At 51.5% G+C, this 17,524-nt stretch overlaps 2 protein-coding genes across 2 annotated transcripts; both read right to left on the reverse strand.

Annotated features, from left to right (window-relative positions):
* Positions 1-1,850: 1,850 nt before the first annotated feature.
* On the reverse strand, positions 1,851-9,005 carry TMEM221 (transmembrane protein 221). Its single transcript, XM_059061192.2, has 3 exons — positions 8,686-9,005; positions 6,105-6,190; positions 1,851-3,302 (listed from the first exon to the last, which is right to left on the reverse strand). Exons 1-3 carry the CDS (start codon positions 9,003-9,005, stop codon positions 2,833-2,835), a joined length of 876 nt encoding a protein of 291 aa, XP_058917175.1. The 3' UTR covers positions 1,851-2,832.
* A 5,011-nt stretch (positions 9,006-14,016) lies between these two features.
* NXNL1 (nucleoredoxin like 1) lies at positions 14,017-17,524 on the reverse strand. The gene is made up of 2 exons (XM_059061857.2): positions 17,159-17,524; positions 14,017-14,347 (listed from the first exon to the last, which is right to left on the reverse strand). The coding sequence occupies exons 1-2, from the start codon at positions 17,482-17,484 to the stop codon at positions 14,017-14,019; spliced, it is 657 nt and encodes a 218-aa protein (XP_058917840.1). The 5' UTR covers positions 17,485-17,524.

A 17,524-nucleotide genomic window follows, 5' to 3' on the forward strand; every position in this document is an offset into this window, starting at 1 on the left:
TGGGATGAGGCTAGTGAGCACGTAGGGCCCACATTTAAGGAGGTGCTCACTTCAAACTTGGGGCCCACCTGCACATGAAGGAACCTGAGAGTGAGTGCCTCCTTAAATTTTCTTTCTTTTTTTTTTTTAAGTTGAGGTGAAATTCACGTAACATGAAATTCACCAATTAAAAATGTACAGTTCAGGGCTTCCCTGGTGGCGCAGTGGTTGAGAGTCCGCCTGCCGATGCAGGGGACACGGGTTCATGCCCCGGTCTGGGAAGATCCCACATGCCGCAGAGCGGCTGGGCCCGTGAGCCATGGCCGCTGAGCCTGCATGTCCGGAGCCTGTGCTCCGCAACGGGAGAGGCCACAACAGTGAGAGGCCCGCATACCGCAAAAAAAAAAAAAAAAAAAAAAAAAATGTACAGTTTAGTGGCATTTAGTGCATGGATGATGTGCAACCATCACCTCTATCTAGTTCCAGAACATTTCCATCACCCCAAAGGAAACCTCATCCCTATTAGCCATTACTCCCCATTCCCCCTCCCCCAGCCCCTGGCCACCACTAATCTACTTTATATCTCTATAGATTTACCTGTTCTGGACATTTCATATAAATGGGATCATACACTATGTGGCCTTTGTGTCTGGCTTCTTTCAATCAGCATCATGTTTTCAGGGTTCACCCATGCTGTAGCATGTGTCAGAGCTTCCTTCCTTTTTTATGGCTGAGTAATATTCCACTGTATGGATGGATCACTTTTTGTTTATTCATTCATCTATTGATGGACATTTGGGTTGTTTCCACCTTGTGATGATTGTAACTAGCGCTGCTATGAGCGCACGTGTACAAGGATTTGTCTGAACCCTTGTTTTCAATTCTTTTGAGCCTCCTTAAATTTTGTACCCGCACCCTAGTCCTGGCCTTGAAGATTAGGCCTAGAGGTCTAGCTTCTAATTCTCATGACCAGTCCACCAGGTACTCCTCGCACACAGCCAGGTTGGGTCCTTCCTCCTCAACTCTCTTGCCCACCCTCAGAGTCCCCAGGGCCTCCCCCATTCCAGAGAGTTCTCAGAAACTGGTCTCCAGTGTTTCCCGGCACTAGCTATGTCCTGGTGTCCTACGTGACAGGGTTATGGGGTTCCAGCCATCACCACCGCCGTGTGTTCTCACACGAGTAGCCTTGCTTTTCTGGCCTCAGTTTGCCCATCTGTGAGTGGGGTTGTCCTAAGGATTAACTAAAGCCGGAAGTGCCTGGTGTGTGTCTGCAGTACTAGGCATGTGACATGACATTCATTCTGACTTGATCCTCTTCATTGATATTTTCATGCTCACCGAGAGCCTATGCTTCCTGGGCACCCCCTGTGACAGGTGCCATGTGGGAGGAGGAGGTCTGTACAGCCTCCCACAGGCTCACGAAGGAGGTGATCTAAGCCAATGGGGCACCCAACTCTGTACCTGATCATCAAAATCCTTACCCAAGGTCAGGTTTGGGGACCAGCTTCCCTGCTGGGTGCTGCCACCTCTCTGCCCATGGAGATGGGTCCTGGGGGACTTCAAGCCACTGTGTGGCTGAGCTTCCTCCACCCCCGAGTCCCTGTGTGGCCCAGGAAGGGACAGGTTGGGAGACTTCTGGGGACATTTGTCCATTTGGGGTTGGGGCAGGGACCAGGCCATCCCCACACCCTGTGAAATGTATATGCATGAAGATTAGTGGGGCATGGGCCCCAGACTTGGCTCTACAAGGGGCACACTCTCTGTCCCCTGACTCCTGCCCTTTCTACCTCCACTCCTTTCACCCCACCCCTCATCCTGGGTCTGCACTTGGCCACGCAACATGTTTGGATATGGCTCAGATGACATGGAAATAGTGACATGGAGTTTATTTTCAGGTTGCGCAGGACGGGGATGGGGCCAGGGCCTCCGGAGACCCCCTGAGGCTCTGAGTTATCCACTCCAAGCCCTGTCAGTTCCAAGAGTTCCAGAAACTGGCCATCAACCCACCTTTTCCTGCCACCAGGCACCCCGACTGACAGAAGCACAGGTTGACACGCCTTGAGGACCTGCTATGCACAGGCCCCGGAATGGCTCACACAGAGTCTCACGGGAGCCTTAGGAAGAGGGACCGCTTCCGTTCCCATTTTACAGACCAGGAAACTGAGACACAGAGCGGTGAAGCCCTCAGCCACAGGCCCACAGCCAGGAGTCTGGGTCCAGGCCTCCAGGTGCGTCCATGGCCCTGGGCTGCTCTGAGCTCCGCACACACAGGTTTCAAACGCTCACAGCCCGGAAGGAGTCGCAGAGTCTGAGACTTGCACTATCAGCAGCATGGGGGTTACGGGACCCGGGTTCGAATCCTGGCTCTGATGCTCAATACTGGCCGTGGGACCCTTGGTGAATCACTGCCCCTCTCTGGGCCTCGGTTTCCTCATCTGTAAAATGGACGGAGATGTTTAGAGAAACGCTGCCTGAGCTCTCCCCTCCCCTCCTGCCTATACCAGAATCCTATTCACTCTGGGTAGCTACATTTCCTTGTCTCCTCTGTATGGCCACATGACTCTGTTCTGGCCAATGGGGTACAAGCAGAAGTGTCCCAAGGCCTCCCAGGAAAACTTCCAAAAATCTCCTGAGAAGTCCTGGCCTCTGCCTTTCTCTCTGAGTGAGGAGGTAAAGGTTGGAGCCCTGGCAGCTATTTTGTGCCATGAGGCAACCCTGAGGCCACAAGTCAGGGATGCTGTGAACTGAGAGAGAAATCAAGTTATACTGCTACTGTGGTTGAGCCTGGAGCTATCTCTACAAGAGTCCTCTTCCTGCTGCCTGACACTAGGTCTCTATCCTTCATCTTTGGGCTCACACCAGAGTGGAGTCCTTCCCCGAACCCCCTGGCCTGTGGCTCAGGATGCTGCGCATCTCATGCGTGACCTCTTCCCAGTGTCCCTCACTGGCAGACAGTGTCCGGTGCATGCGGAATGCAGGCAGGCTGCCCTCCCGGCCTCCCCCTATGGCTGTAGGTGCTGTGGCAGTAACCATGGATCTGAGGGAGTCCCCAGGTTCTGGGTAGGATGAGTAGGGGGTCCAGTGATGGGTACCCTGCTGGGGCTGAGCCCTGGGGCTGGCCTTGGAGACTTCAGCAGGGCAGACAGGGTCGTCTTCAAAGTGCGGTGGGGACAGCTCATGGAGGCCACGGCGGGTGGCCCGGGCGGCCCGGAGTAGAGTGTGGGTCAGCGCCGCCACCAGGACCACAGCACCCAAGCCAAGGATGGAGGCAGCTGCTGCACCTGTCTCGATCTCGAAGAGAAGCAGGGCGTAGATGGACAGTGCTGGGGAAGGAAACGGCTCTTATTCAATGTTTGTTCTCCAACCCCTGGGAGAGCTCCCCCAAATGGAGAGCAGTTATAGAAAATTGTACATTATGATAGGCACATACACACTAACTCATCTAACCCTTTCACACCCGACAAATACATCATCATCACATCTGTTTTACTATAAAATGGTAAATTGTGTGTTATGTGTACTTTACCACGATTGAAACAACTCAGATCTCAGGCTTTCTGAATCCCTGTGATTGACCTTGAGTGAATCACAGTCCCTCTCTGGCCTCAGTTTGCTGATTTGAACAACAAGACAGTTGGCGGGGACTTCCCTGGTGGTCCAGTGGGTAAGACTCCGCCCTCCCAATGCAGAGGACCTGGGTTGCACCCCTGGTCAGGGAACTAGATCCCACATGCATGCCACAACTAAGGAGCAGCAACTAAAAATCCCGCATGCCGCAACTAAAACGATCCCACGTGCCGCAACTAAGACCCAGCGCACCCAAAATAAATAAATTAATTTTAAAAAAATAAATCTTAAAAAACAAAAGACAGTTGGCGACCTGGCCTTGAGGACCTGTACTGGTTCTCTGTTGCCCTGTCCGATGTCCAGTTGGCACCACCATTCTTTTTGGTGGGGACTGTCCTGTGCATCGTAGGACATTTAGCAGCTTCTATCCACCAGATACCAGTAGTACCCTCCCCCTGCCCTATCGTAATAACCAAAAATGTCTCCAGATGTTGACTGCCAAATGTTCCCTCAGGGGCAGAATCAGCCCCCATTGAGAAGTGCTGGTCCAGTCCCTACCCCTACCCTGGTCACTGGTCTAGAAGGACTGACCCACCACTCTGGCATCAGTGACATGTATGGTCCTAGGCCAATCAGAGCACTGCTTCCCCTGATTATAGTGATTGGTGCATGGCTATCACATGACCCAAGCTCAGCTAATCAGAGTCAGCTCTGGGACCTTTGCTTGGCCTATGAGTACAGGGTTATTTTCTAACTGCAGCCATTAGGGAATTGGTAGGAGAGAAGCCCAGAGCTGATGGAGGACTTTTGGCACTTTGTGGGCTGTTTTAATGCTTTCTCCAGCTCTGTACTCTTGCTTTTGAAGATGCCACAATGCATCATGTCTGACATATTAAGGCGAGGCCAAGGACTTTCTTTGCTCTAAACATTTTTTTTCAATATTTTTATTTATGTATTTATTTGGCTGTGCTGGGTCTTAGTTGTGGCATGAGAACTCTTAGTTGCAGCATGTGGGATCTAGTTCCCTGACCAGGGATTGAACCCAGGCCCCCTGCATTGCGAGTGTGGAGTCTTGGAAGGCCCCGCTCTAAACATTTTTGAAAGATCTTTATAACTATTATTTTGGCTCTGGTTAGCAATGAATGAATGATTGGCTGGACATGCTCAGGAATTCTTGCTGAGTGAGATCACCTATCCTCAAAAAGAATCTAAATGGGAGCTGAACAAATTCTTAACTTAATGCTTAATGAGGCTGACATAGTTACCTCTTTTTGCCCTTTGTGAGTTTTCTTGTATTTTAGAGTAAGAATATTTTATTCTCCAAGTCTCCAACATTTTTGTTGGCTTATGAAAAGGCTTGAGGTCATAGGTATTGTGTTGAAAGCGCTTACAGAGACAGGCATCTTTCTCAGGGCACGGCAGGTGATGAGATGAAGTGAGAAGCATTTCTGAAGACCTCATTTGAGTGCCTGGATCCAGCCACACCTGAGGCCAATAACCCCTGATCTTTTCAGATACACGAGTCACTCCATCCACTCTCCTTTTTAAAAAAACCCACATCCAGAGCATTTTTGTTTGTTTGTTTGTTTTTGGCCATGTGGCTCGTGGGATCTTAGTTCCCTGACCAGGGATGAACCCACGCCTCCTGCAGTGGAAGCACAGAGTCTTAACCATTGGATTGCCAGGGAAGTTCCACACTTAAAAAAATCCAGAGCAGTTTATGAAGTCAAAACAACAAGAGTTATGCAGAGTTTGCTGCACTGTACGTACAAATTCCAGCAATGAACCCTAGGCTCATATCTCATAAATAAATCTTTTAAATATATATTGTAAACTTCTATTTCTCTATTGTGGTACTAAGGAAAAATAGTAATAGCAAATCCCTTGTTTTTCAGTCAGCTGATTTTTTTTTCTTCCAGTGAAACAGGTTGTTTATAGGGCTGCCAAGGATCTATGTATGATTCAGCGCTGAGTCTCCAGCACCAGCAACATATTTTTCAAGATTAGAACAAAATACAAGATGTCAGGAGTCTCTTTAAGAAAGGTGATGATTTGATTCCTTTACCAGCATGTATGGGTGAGAGAATGTTGATCAAAGAAAAGTTATAAGTCGGGGAAGGAAAGACAGTGCAGTGTGTCCTTCTGGCACTCACGTTATTAGTTTTTACTCTGCTTCATGTTTTGGTATTTAAAATTGCATTTCTGGTTTATGAAGCGTATTTTTTTTTCTTAAGCCCTTCTTGAGCTGGATTCAGATAATTGTAGCCAAAACAGTTTTTGCTAAGGCCAACCTGTGAAACACTATCTCCAGAAACCACCAAGGACTTGGAAACTTTTATTCAAACCAAATGTAGCAAACTGATGCATCAGAAGTGTTCTGAAGACAACTGCCATTTATGGAATCCCCACTGGAATCAGATGCCAGCCATGAGCTAAAGTGTAAGAGCCAAGAGTGAAACAGGCAGGCTGCCTCTGGAGTTGACCCCAGTCGTGGGGCTATTACCCCTGGTCACCCCAACCCAGGGCCCTACACCCCATGTTCTATCCTGAGCACGTACCTGCTAAGTAGACGGAGACCCCACAACAGAAGAGGCCGAGGGCCACATGTCTGAGGAGGCGGCAGTCATAGAGAAACCAGTCAGACCTGGCAGGGAGGGGGGCAGGAAGAAAATGGGCTCAGGAGGCAGAGCTGGTGGAATAAGCCTGGGGAGGAGAGGTAGGGGGGGGTCGTCCAGCTTTGGGGAACTGGAGATCTATGTGAGGACCTAGCCATCCACTCATCTATCCCCCCACTCATTCATCCTTTACCATCCATCCGTCCCCATCAATTATTCAACCGTACAGCCATCCATCCATTTAACCATGCTTTGTTCATCCATCCACCCATTTATTTAAACATCCGTCATTATCCATTCATCCATTTGTCATCTGCCATCCATCCATCCATCCGTCTATCCCCCAGTCACCATCCATCGAGCAAACCAACCATCTGTCCATTCATCCATCCAGTCACTATCCATTCCATTCCCCTCCCCCCAAACCCATCCATATACATCAGTCCATTCGAAAATCCAACACTAATGAAGCAGCTATTGTGTACAGACACTTGCTAAACATCTGACCTCCATTATTTTACAGACCATAAGCTTATTTGGGGGTGAGAAAACTGAGGCTAACTTGTTATCAGTGACAATAGAAAACAGAGGTTCCCAAGAGCTGACATGGATTGAGGACTTAGTTTTGAGCCCAGCCCCTTGCTAAGTGCTTCCGCTGTGTGCATGCCCTTCTCCAGTCCTGTGAGATCAGGAAAAGGAAGCTCTAAGAGCTTCCATCATCACTCACCTCCCACCAATACCATGGAAATGGCCTCCTCCCTGGTCTGCCTTCCAACTCCCCTCCTGACCCCTTTTCTGCACAGTGGCCAGAGCGGGTTCTTTCAAACTTAAGTGGGTTCTTTCAAACTTAAGTCAGATCACATCCCTCCTGGCTCACAACTCTCTCAGTCAGAGTAAACCCAAGGCCTTCACCACAGCACAGGAAGTGCTATGTAATCCAGTACCTCTTGGACTTCCTTGGTGGTCCAGTGGTTAAGACTCCGTGCTTCCACTGCAGGGGGGGAAAGTTCAATCCCTGGTTGGGGAACTAAGAGCACGCATGCCACAGGATGCAGGAAAAAAAAAATCCAGTACCTCTCACTTCCTGGCCCTCATCTTCCTTATCTACCCTTCAGCCACACCAATCACCTCTATCACCTTCTAACACCCTAAGCTCATTCCTGCTCCAGGGCCTTTGCACATGCTGTTCCCTCTGCCTGGATCACAGTCCCCCAGATCTTCTGCCTCATTTCCTCCCTCAAGGCTCAACACAGGCCTCCCCTGTTGGTCCCATCTCATCCCCCACCCTGTCCTCCTGCACCACATCACCCCATTTTCATCCATTTCCGGCATTCGTCACCATTTGACATTACTGATCTGTTCTGTATCTTCATTATCTGTGTCCCCATGAAGGTGGGTCCAGGTCTGCCTGGTTCCTGCTGGGTCGCCAATACCCAATGCTGGGCTCAGCCCCCGGCAGGTGCCCAACACATATTTGTCAACTGACAGAACGCATGCTTTTCAGCACCCCTTGAACTATCAGATGGAGGATGCACAGTTCGGATGGGATCAAATGGTGGAATTTCCCATCTGCTCAAATCCATGGAATCCTGGACAAGGATCCCAGCTCCCCTCCCCCAGCATCCTGGAATAAGGCAGTGGGATAAGTGGGATAAGGCACTCAGATATGGGACAGCCAAGTCCTTGGCTCAAGGAAGGTTCCTCACTCCACATGCACCCCCCCCCCACCCCGGCCGCCCTGTCCAGTGCCCATATCCCAGAGCTCAGGTGCCTGGCAAAGAACCCCACCCAGGGCCAGGGCACATGTTCTGGCTCTACCAGGTTCAAGTTCAAATCCAGCTCACCCCCATCCAATCCTGGCAGCCTAGAGAGAACAGCCTCTTTTTTTTTTTTTTTTTTTTGCGGTACGCGGGCCTCTCACTGTTGTGGCCTCTCCCGTTGCGGAGCACAGGCTCCGGACGCGCAGGCTCAGCGGCCATGGCTCACGGGCCCAGCCGCTCCGCGGCATGTGGGATCTTCCCGGACTGGGGCACAAACCCGTGTCCCCTGCATCGGCAGGCGGACTCTCAACCACTGCGCCACCAGGGAAGCCCGAGAGCAGACTCTTTTTAACACACTGTTAAAAAGGGAGATAATAACAGAACCAGCCACCAAGGGGGCTTCACCGTGTTAATCCACATTAAGTGTGGGGCACCTAGAGCTTAGGGTTCCATAAATGACAAACGCTATCAACACTGGGGCTAAGTGACCCCAGGCCCTCTCTGAGCCTGTTTCCACATCTTTGAAAGGGGGTCCCGGCTGTAGTTGTCCCTGCTGTAAATTTTCAACAAATATAGGATGGAGGGAGGGATGGATGGAGAGAAGGAGAAAGAGAGGGAGGGAGGGATGGAAGAAAGGAGGAAGGGAAAGATGGATGGAGGGCGTGAGGAAGGATAGCTCTCCCCCAACCTGAGGCCCAGAGAAGGGCAGCGGCTCCCTCGGGCTTGTCCAGCCCCCAGCCGGGCAGAGGGGCCGGTCCTCCTACCTGCCGGGGCCCGGTCCCCGCGCCATCTCGGCGCCCAGGTGGCCGCAGAGCGCGGCGAGAAGCAGGCAGGTGAGACCGAGCACCAAGGCGAGCGCGGCGAGCGCGGCTGCCAGCGGCAGCAGCGCCCCGGCCGCGTCCTCCGGCAGCCCAGGGCCGGCGCCCAGCTCCGGGCCCAGCCCGTCGATTCGCGGTCCTCGAAGTTCCGCGCGGCCCGCCTGCAGCTGGAACAGCAGCTGCGCGCCCAGCGCCGCCAGCACGGCCGCGGGGATGCCCAAAAGGATCATCGCGGCCAGCACCCGGCCGCCGTACGACCTGGCCATGGAGGGGTCCTGCGGGCCTACGGGACAGTTGAGGAATCAAAGAGATTTTAGGGGGCAGGGGAGTTGAGGGGCGTCCGAGGGCCCTCGGCGGTCCAGAGGGGGCGGGGCTGCACGGGGGGTTTCTGAATATTGTCGGGGCCGCAGAGGGCTCGGGACGCCAGTCGCGGTGAGGACGAGAAAGCTCTGGGAGAACTTGAGACAAAGTCTTTTCTTTCTCTGAGCGACAGCTCCTGGCCTCAGAGTTCTGGAGGGGCGTGGCCGGCGAGGGGCGGGGCAAAGAAGGAGCGGAGGCGGTCCCACGTGGGATAAGGGCGCAGTGGTGGGATCCAGAGAGCCTCACAGATCCATAAACTCTTTCAAGTGCCCCATTTTCCCCTCCAGCTGCCCCAGGCACCTGTTTCATTGCTATCTTTTAAGAAAGAAAAGAAACTTGAACGAATTTTTAAATAATTCGCTCTGATATGTGGTCTCTACCCGCGGATCCGGCAATTGGCTGGAATGTCCCCTCTCCTCACCTTCTTTCAAGGCTTTTCAGAAACGTCAGCCACCTCAGAGAGGCCCTCCTGCACCCCCTCCCCAAGCAGCACACCTGTGCTTCGCTGCTAGCCTTTGTTCTTCCCACGGCACATTTTGGGGGATATTATTTATTTATTTTTAAGTTTTAAAAATTGAGGTGAAATTTACATGACATAAAATTAACCATTAGAAAGTGAACAATTCAGTGGTACTTAGTACATACACAACGTTGTGCAACCATCACCTCTATCTAGTTCTGGAATTTCCATTCCCGCCCCCTCCCCCATTAGCAGTCACTTGCCATTCCCCCCTCTCAGCCCCTGGTAACCACAGATCAATCTACTTTCTGTCTCTATGGATTTGCCTTTTCTGGACATTTCATATAAACAAAACCAGACAACATGTGGCCTTTTGTGTCTGGCTTCTTTCCCTGAGCATAAGGTTTTTAAGGCTCATCCATGTTGTAGCACATGTCAGTGCTTCATTCCTTTTTTTTTTTTAACATCTTTATTGGAGTATAATTGCTTTACAATGGTGTGTCAGTTTCTGCTTTATAACAAAGTGAATCAGTTATACATATACAAATGTCCCCTTCCCTCTTGCATCTCCCTCCTTCCCAGCCCTCTAGGTGGTCACAAAGCACCTAGCTGATCTCCCTGTGCGGCTGCTTCCCACTAGCTATCTATTTTATGTTTGGTAGTATGGCTGAATAACATTGCATTGTATGGGTGGACCACATTTACTTTACTCATTCATCTGTTGATGGATATTTGGGTTGTTTCCACCTTTTGTCGATTGTGAATAGTGCTGCTATGAACATGCACATACAACGATTTGTTTGAGTCCTGTTTTCATTTCTTTTGGGTCTATACCTAGAGTGGAATGGCTGGGTTATATGGTAACTCTATTTAACTTATTGGGGAACTGCCTGTTTTCCACAGCGGTTGCACCATTTCACATTCCCACCAGTAGTGCACCAGGCTTCGAATTTCTTCATTTCTCTTCCAACACTTGTTATTTTCTTTTTTTTTAAAAAAATAACCATTCTACAGGGTGTGAATGGGTATCTCATTGTAATTTCGATTTGCATTTCCATAATAACCACTGAAGTAGGGTGTCTTTTCATGCCCTTGTTGGCTGTTTGTGTATCTTCTTTGGAGAAATATCTCTTCATATCCTTCAGTCATTTGGATTGTTTGTCTTCTTGCTTTCCTGTAGCACTTTACATCTCTGGCAGCGCACCATGTGCATTTTCCCACTATGTGTGGTCCGGTAGTGGGGGAGGGGTGGCTGCTCCAGACCGCAGAATGTCTGCTTCAAGTGTCCACTGCTGTGTCCCCTTTGTGTCCGGGTCTGCACCTCGTGCACAGTAGGCCCTTAATAAATGCTTGTTGCATGCATGAGTGAACGGATCGCTTTGTACTCCTGCTCTGTAATTCTTACAAAGTTTGAAATATCAAAACTGAAAATGGTTTCAAAGTTAACACATTCCTGATAGATCCAGAATATAAGAGTGAATGAGGTCGACATGGCCTCCTGCAAGCAGGGCTCTGTCTTAATGCATTTGGGCCTGAAAGACAGCATAGTCATCACCTAGGTTTTACAGATGAGGAAACTGAGACACAGAGAGGTTGAGTAGCTCCCTACGTCACACAGCAAACACAGACAGCCTGGCTCCCACACACTGCTTTATAATGCTTCACAGAAATGTTATAGATCCCACTGGTTTTGAATTTCCAGGTCTCTTCTTTGATTTGGGGAGCCATTTTTTTCAGGTTTCGAAATTTTGGGGTCTTCTGGGAAAAGTCTGTGGGCTTTGAGCCCTCAGCCCAGTGCCTGATGGGTAAAATGACCCCAGGGGAGAGAACAGGGTGACCCTTCAGCAACAGGTGGCTTCTTCCTTTGCTGTGTGGCTTTGGGTAAATCCCTTAACCTCTCTGGGCCTCCTCATCTGTAACAGGAATCAGTTTATTCACTCATTTATTCACCAGGCTTTGGCCCAACACACCCAGCCTTTTTCATTACCGCCAAAGTTAGAGTGAATTTTCCATGTTTTACAGGTAAGAAAAACTCTCACATTGGGATAGCTGGGGCTCAGTGATTTGTTTGCAACAGAGTCCTTGCTCTGTTCTGGGTGTTGGGGATACACAGACGTAAGATAGTGGCATTTATTCATTTGACAAACATTGATGGAGACCCGTGCCTCCCTGGCTCTGGGGATCCAGTGGTGACAAAGGCAGGTCCAGCTTGCCCTTCTGGGGAGGAGGTGAAAACACACACTAAACCAGCCAAATAAAGGGACAATTCCATGCAATGGCCAAAGGTCATTACAGCCCTCTCTTAGACTTCACAATTATTTGATGGAGGCTGGGGGGTAGTGTCACAGACACCACGACCTGGCACCCCCTTTGAATATGGGGGTGATTCTCTGGTTTGGGGGTGTCTGGCTTCAATTTGGAAATTTAACCCTGCAAGTTGGCAACACTCTGTAGGTGACACTCTGAGAGTGATCTTGCCTGCCTTGACCAGACGCCAGGCTGTCCCTTCCTCATCTTAGCTGCGACAAGCAGGAGTAGAGATGGGGATGGGAGGTTTGATCCCTATCTACCAGGAGGGAGACTCAGAGACGGCCAGTGACCTGCCCACATCACACAGCCCGACAGGACAGGGAGCGGACTTCCCTACCTCACTGCCCAGGGGGCAAAACCTGGCCACTCTCATTCCGTGCTGGCTGAAATAATAGTAAAGATATTGAGGGGTTGTGTGTCCTGTGGTTTGCTCTCGGGAAGGATGTTTTTTAACTTCTTTTAAAGGCTGTCGGTGAGCCAGCGACCTAAGAATTTAAGAGCCATTATCACACAGGGTTTAACACAATCATTTCACAGATAGGCCTAATTAAGGTCCATTGAAGGGCAAGATGTGTCTGGAACCAGAGCAGGTGGCATCACCGACCTGAGCCTCAATTTCCTCACCTGGAGATTGGGGGTTAGGAGTGAGCAAGAAATGAGGTACTTGTCCAGTCCCTAGGCCTCTAGGGCCTCCCAAATCCCGGAGTCGCACCGCCCTCCTAGCACACCCTTTCTGGAGACTGGGAACAGGTGTGGACTGCACCTCATTTGCATGTTTGGCCCCGCCCCGAGGACGCGCCTCCCCATCTCGCCGCCATGCGGCGCCAGAGGCAAAATGAAGAGGTTTGTGCGCGGCGCGAGCTCCGGCTTTGGGTCCTTGGCTGACCTGCCAGGTAGGACCTTGCCTTACTGTCATTTTCCCGAAGAAAGAAAGGAGGCTTAGAAAGGGGAGGTGACTGTCCTACAGTCACACAGCCGGGAAGGGGCTCCAGACTAGAGTTTTTGATTTCTATATTCTGCTGTCTCCCTCGTGAATCCCCAGGGTTCACCAGGGACAGGGAGACTCTGAGCCCTCGCTGAAGGTCCTGGACCCAGCGCACACGGCACCAAATATTGAACTGCATCCCGTGCAAACTACAGATCTGTTGTTAAAGGATTGCTGTAGTTTTGCGCATGAAGCATGTGAACAACGCCATTTAGTGCACGGTGGGCCGAGCGTTCTCAGCACGATCATTTGATTTTAGTTTGCATTTTCCCATTTTGGAACTTGTAACCACCCCTCCTCCCCAAGTCTTAAAAATATTTCTAGAGGCCCTTGAAAAGCTCTCCCTGTTTCACCACCCCGGCCGGAAGGCTTAGACATGCCGCTGGAGAACCAAGACAGGTCCTGCGCCTGCCAGGTTCTGGGGTGCGGTGGAGGGCCTCACACAGAAACCTCCGTCATCGGCCCTGCGCTAGGTCTCACCCTCCACCTGTGGCGGGGGTGGGGGCGTCCGAACTACTTCAAGTCCAGCCCTGCGGCCCCGCCATTTCATTACAAAGCCCCTCGCCCTCGCACAATCCTGAGGGTGTGGAGGGTGGGCCGCAAAAAGACCCTTCCTGCTCCCCACTTCTCAGCCTTCACTCTGCTTCCAGGGAGCTCAGAGAAGCTGCACCCTCACCGCCCCTCTGCTCCTCGGGCTGGGCTCAGAATAGAGACCACCGCCCAGCCCGCGTCTCCGGCCTGACGCTACGTCCCCTCCCTCCTCCTGGCCTGAACTCATAATGGTCCCCTCCCCTCACCCCGCCCCCACTTCCTGCCCCGCTGGGGCTCATCAGAGATTCTGCTTGCTCTAACCGTTAGCCTTCCACCATGGGGGCTCAGAACAACCCCTGTCCCTCCCACTACCGGGAGGTGGGGGGGGGAAATGACCGCTTATCACAGACTCGCCCCTGTCTGTTCTCTCCTACCGGAGTGTTCAGAGCAGACCCCCCACCCCCAGCCCCACCCACCCTAGGGGAGGGGGAAGGACTCCTCATAGACCCGCCCCTCTCTGTTCTCTCCCACCAAAGGTATCAGAACAGCCCGCTTCCGCCCCGGCCCCGCCCCCGCCCTCCTCTTGGGGGTTTCATCATAGAACCCCCAGTCCGGTCCACCCCTCCAGGGGTCAGAACAGCCCCACTGACCCGCCCTCGGCCCCACCCTCCTGCCCGGGGCCGCCCCCTCCACCCCGGCCTCGTACGCCCCGCGCAGCCGGGTCCACTCGGTACTTGCGGCGGCGCAGTGGTTCGGTGAGGCTCCGCGGCGCGGGGTCGTCCAGGTCCTCTGGCAGCAGGAAGCTGCGGTCCAGCACCTCAGCCGCCTCTTGCCAGTTGGCGAAGCAGGCAGGGCCCAGGCGCCGGATCTCGTCGGCCGCGTCGAGCGTGAGCACATCCCCACTCGGTTTGAGCACCACGACCGCCGGCAGGCGCTCCACGGAGAACCGGCGCCCGAGGTCCCTGCGGGGCGGGCGGGTCAGTCCGGTCGGACCCTCGTCCTTGACCCGATGCTGAGGAGCCCCACATCCCTCTTCCCAGTGCTTACTGAGCGCCTTCTGTGTGCACTGTCCCATGCCGGCCTCTGGGGATGCCCAGAAACCAGAACAGGCCAGGCCACACTGGCCTCCAGGCTTTGGCTCCAACACCCCAGACATGCTCCCACCACAGGGCCTTTGCACTGGCCATGTCCTCTGCCTGGAGCACTCTCCCCAGACATCTGCGTATTAAGACCCTGTATGCTGCAGACACCTAACTTAAATCTCAACACCTCTCTTGCTCTCTGCTGATGCGCGGCTCTCAGCATCCAACACACTGCATAGTTTATTTCTCCTGTTTGTCATTTTCTCCCACAATAGAAAGTAGCTTCACTAGGGCACGGATTTCTGTCCCTATTCACGAGTGTCCTCAGTGCCCGAAACAGTGCTGGGCACAGAGTAGATGCTCACGAAATGTGTGTGGGGTGAATGAATAAATACTGATAGATTCCATAAAGAGATACTAAACTGGATAAAGGACTTATGGTCAGAGAGGACGTCTCTAAGGAGGTGACCCTGGAGCTGAAATCTGCAGGAAGAGGAAGGGGAGAACTGGGGAAAGTTTTCCCATGCAGAGTGCACAGCTGGTGCAAAAGCTTGAAGGTCAGAGGGAGATTGGAGTGCAGCATTGATCATAAAGGCCCTGCAGGGCCATGATAAGGAGTTTTTGATTTTGTTTTCTGTATGAGAGAGAGCCAGTGAAAAGCCATCCACAGGACACCCCCAGACCAAATCTCCCATCTAGGCCAAAACCTCACACAGTCAGCATGGAGTCAAGTAGGCTACCAGACTGGGCCCATCACCCATGATTCTTAACTTCCACCCACGGGGTTCTTGGGTGGCCCTTTTCCAGGCCTCCATACAGAGTCACATAGTATTGATACTTGCAAAATCCCACAGGAGTAGGTTGCCAGACTTAGCAACTAGAAATACAGGATACCCTGTGTGAATGAATTTGAACTTCATGTAAACAGCAAATAACTTTTTATAAATATGTCCCTGCATTATGTGGGACATAGTTATACTCAAAAATTCTTCATTGTTTACATGAAATTTATATTCAACTGGGTGTCCTGTATTTTATCTGGCAACCCTGTGTGTGGGAGGGGTAGGGGGTAGGGACTCCCTCACTCTGTCTGGATACTTGCCTGGGTGAAGGTTTTGTTGAGAGGACCCTGCCTCAGACAAGGTCAGTGTCTGGCTATGATGCCCTTACAGCTGCCATTTCTTCCCCCAGGGGAGGGAAATGTTCACCATTTGGGGAAAAGAACCTCCTCAGCTGCAGAAGGCTGTGGGAGTGAGCAAGTATGCCAACTCTGATCGTGTTGGGTGGGGATGAAGGTCTCCATGACCAGAAACTTCTAAGTTTTGTAACAGAATTGATAACATCAGTAAAATGTCACAAAGTCTGCAACTCACTTTGAAATGGTTCAGGACAAACTCCACGTGCATGGAGATAAAGCAACTGGCAAAAATGCCCAAGGGTTTCATTGTGTGCTCCTTCCAACTTTTCGGTATCTTTTGACATTTTTCTTTTTTTTTTTTTTTTTTCCTTTGGCCGTGCCACACGGCTTGCAGGAAACTTTTCATAGTAAAAAATTGGGGTTTAAAAAGAATGAGGGACTTCCCTGGTGGCGCAGTGGTTAAGAATCCGCCTACAAATGCAGGGGGCATGGGTTCAAGCCTTGGTCCGAGAAGATCCCATATGCCGTGGAGCAACTAAGCCCGTGCGCCACGACTGCTGAGCCTGTGCTCTAGAGCCTGCGAGCCACAACTACTGAGCCTGCATGCCACAATTACTGAAGCCCACGTGCCTAGAGCCCGTGCTCCAACACAAGAGAAGCCACTACAATGAGAAGCCCGGGCACTAAAACGAAGAGTAGCCCCCTGCTTGCCGCAGCTAGAGAAAACCCGCACACAGCCATAAAAACCCAACACAGCCAAAAATAAGGAAATAAAATATAAATAAATTTATAAAATAAATATATAAAAAGAATGAAAGTCTCACTGCTGAAAAGGGGAACGTTTGCAAACAGCCACAAACAATCACACTGTTTATTGGGCAGCTCCTTAGACAGCTTGAACTCAACCATCTCTCTCTCTCAGCTCCAGTGCCCTCCATGGCTTCCAGCTACTCTGAGGATCACATCCACACTCATTAGGTGGCATTTGGGGCGCTGCTCCACATGCTGCCTTCTTACTTCTGGTATTACTGTTCCCTGAACTCGCTGTTCTTTCTCTGAAATCCTCCGAGCCTTTGTCTGGGTTATGTCCTCTGCCTGGAAACCCTTCCCTTTCTTCACTCTTTACCCTCCTATCCTCTTTGTCCTTGGTGATGGTGGTGGGGTGTCTCTCTTTAAAGCCATTTCCTCTGGGAAGCATCCCCTGACCCCCAAATCTCAGCAAGGTCTCCCCATGATATTTCCACATGACATCCTCCCTTTGTCCTTGGGAACTACTGCAGTTCTTTATTATGTATTTATTTGAGTGTTTGAGTCTTTGTTTCACATTTGTGCTTCCCCCCTTCCCAGGTTGTAAACTCCCCAGGGAGCTGGATAGAAATGGGCATATGTACCCCTCTCCTGTCCCTCCCCGCCAGTTCTCTGTTCTGATTGGCCCACAGAGGGTGCTCATCAACTTCAGATGGAACAGATACATGAGTAAACAAATAACTTCACTTTCAGCAGAAACAGCTCCTCCTCCAGGAAGCCCTCCCTGACCTCTCCTCTCACCTCACCTCCTCAGGTCATCCTCGAAGGGCAAGAAGAGCCACTTCTTGGGCATGTCCCTGAGGAACAGGTCCTGCTGCTCCTCTGTCGAGTCCTGGGACACGTACACCAGGGCCAGCTGGGCTGCCCGCAACACGTAGAACTCATCCGTGAGCCGCACAAAGAAGTCCTTGAGGATGGGTGCAAAGGCCTGGCACTTCGGGCACGAGCCGGCACCAAAGAACAGCAGCACCAGTCGGTTTTCCAGCCGGCGGCTGAGCTCAGCCTCCGTGTCCAGCTCATCCTGGTCACTGTTGTTTCGGATCAGGACACGGCCAGAGAACAGGCAGGCCATGGCAACCCTGGCTGGGTGCTGGGGACAGGGCGCAAGGACC

Source organism: Kogia breviceps, chromosome 4 (genome assembly GCF_026419965.1).
Source record: "Kogia breviceps isolate mKogBre1 chromosome 4, mKogBre1 haplotype 1, whole genome shotgun sequence".
Classification (NCBI taxonomy): domain Eukaryota; kingdom Metazoa; phylum Chordata; class Mammalia; order Artiodactyla; family Physeteridae; genus Kogia; species Kogia breviceps.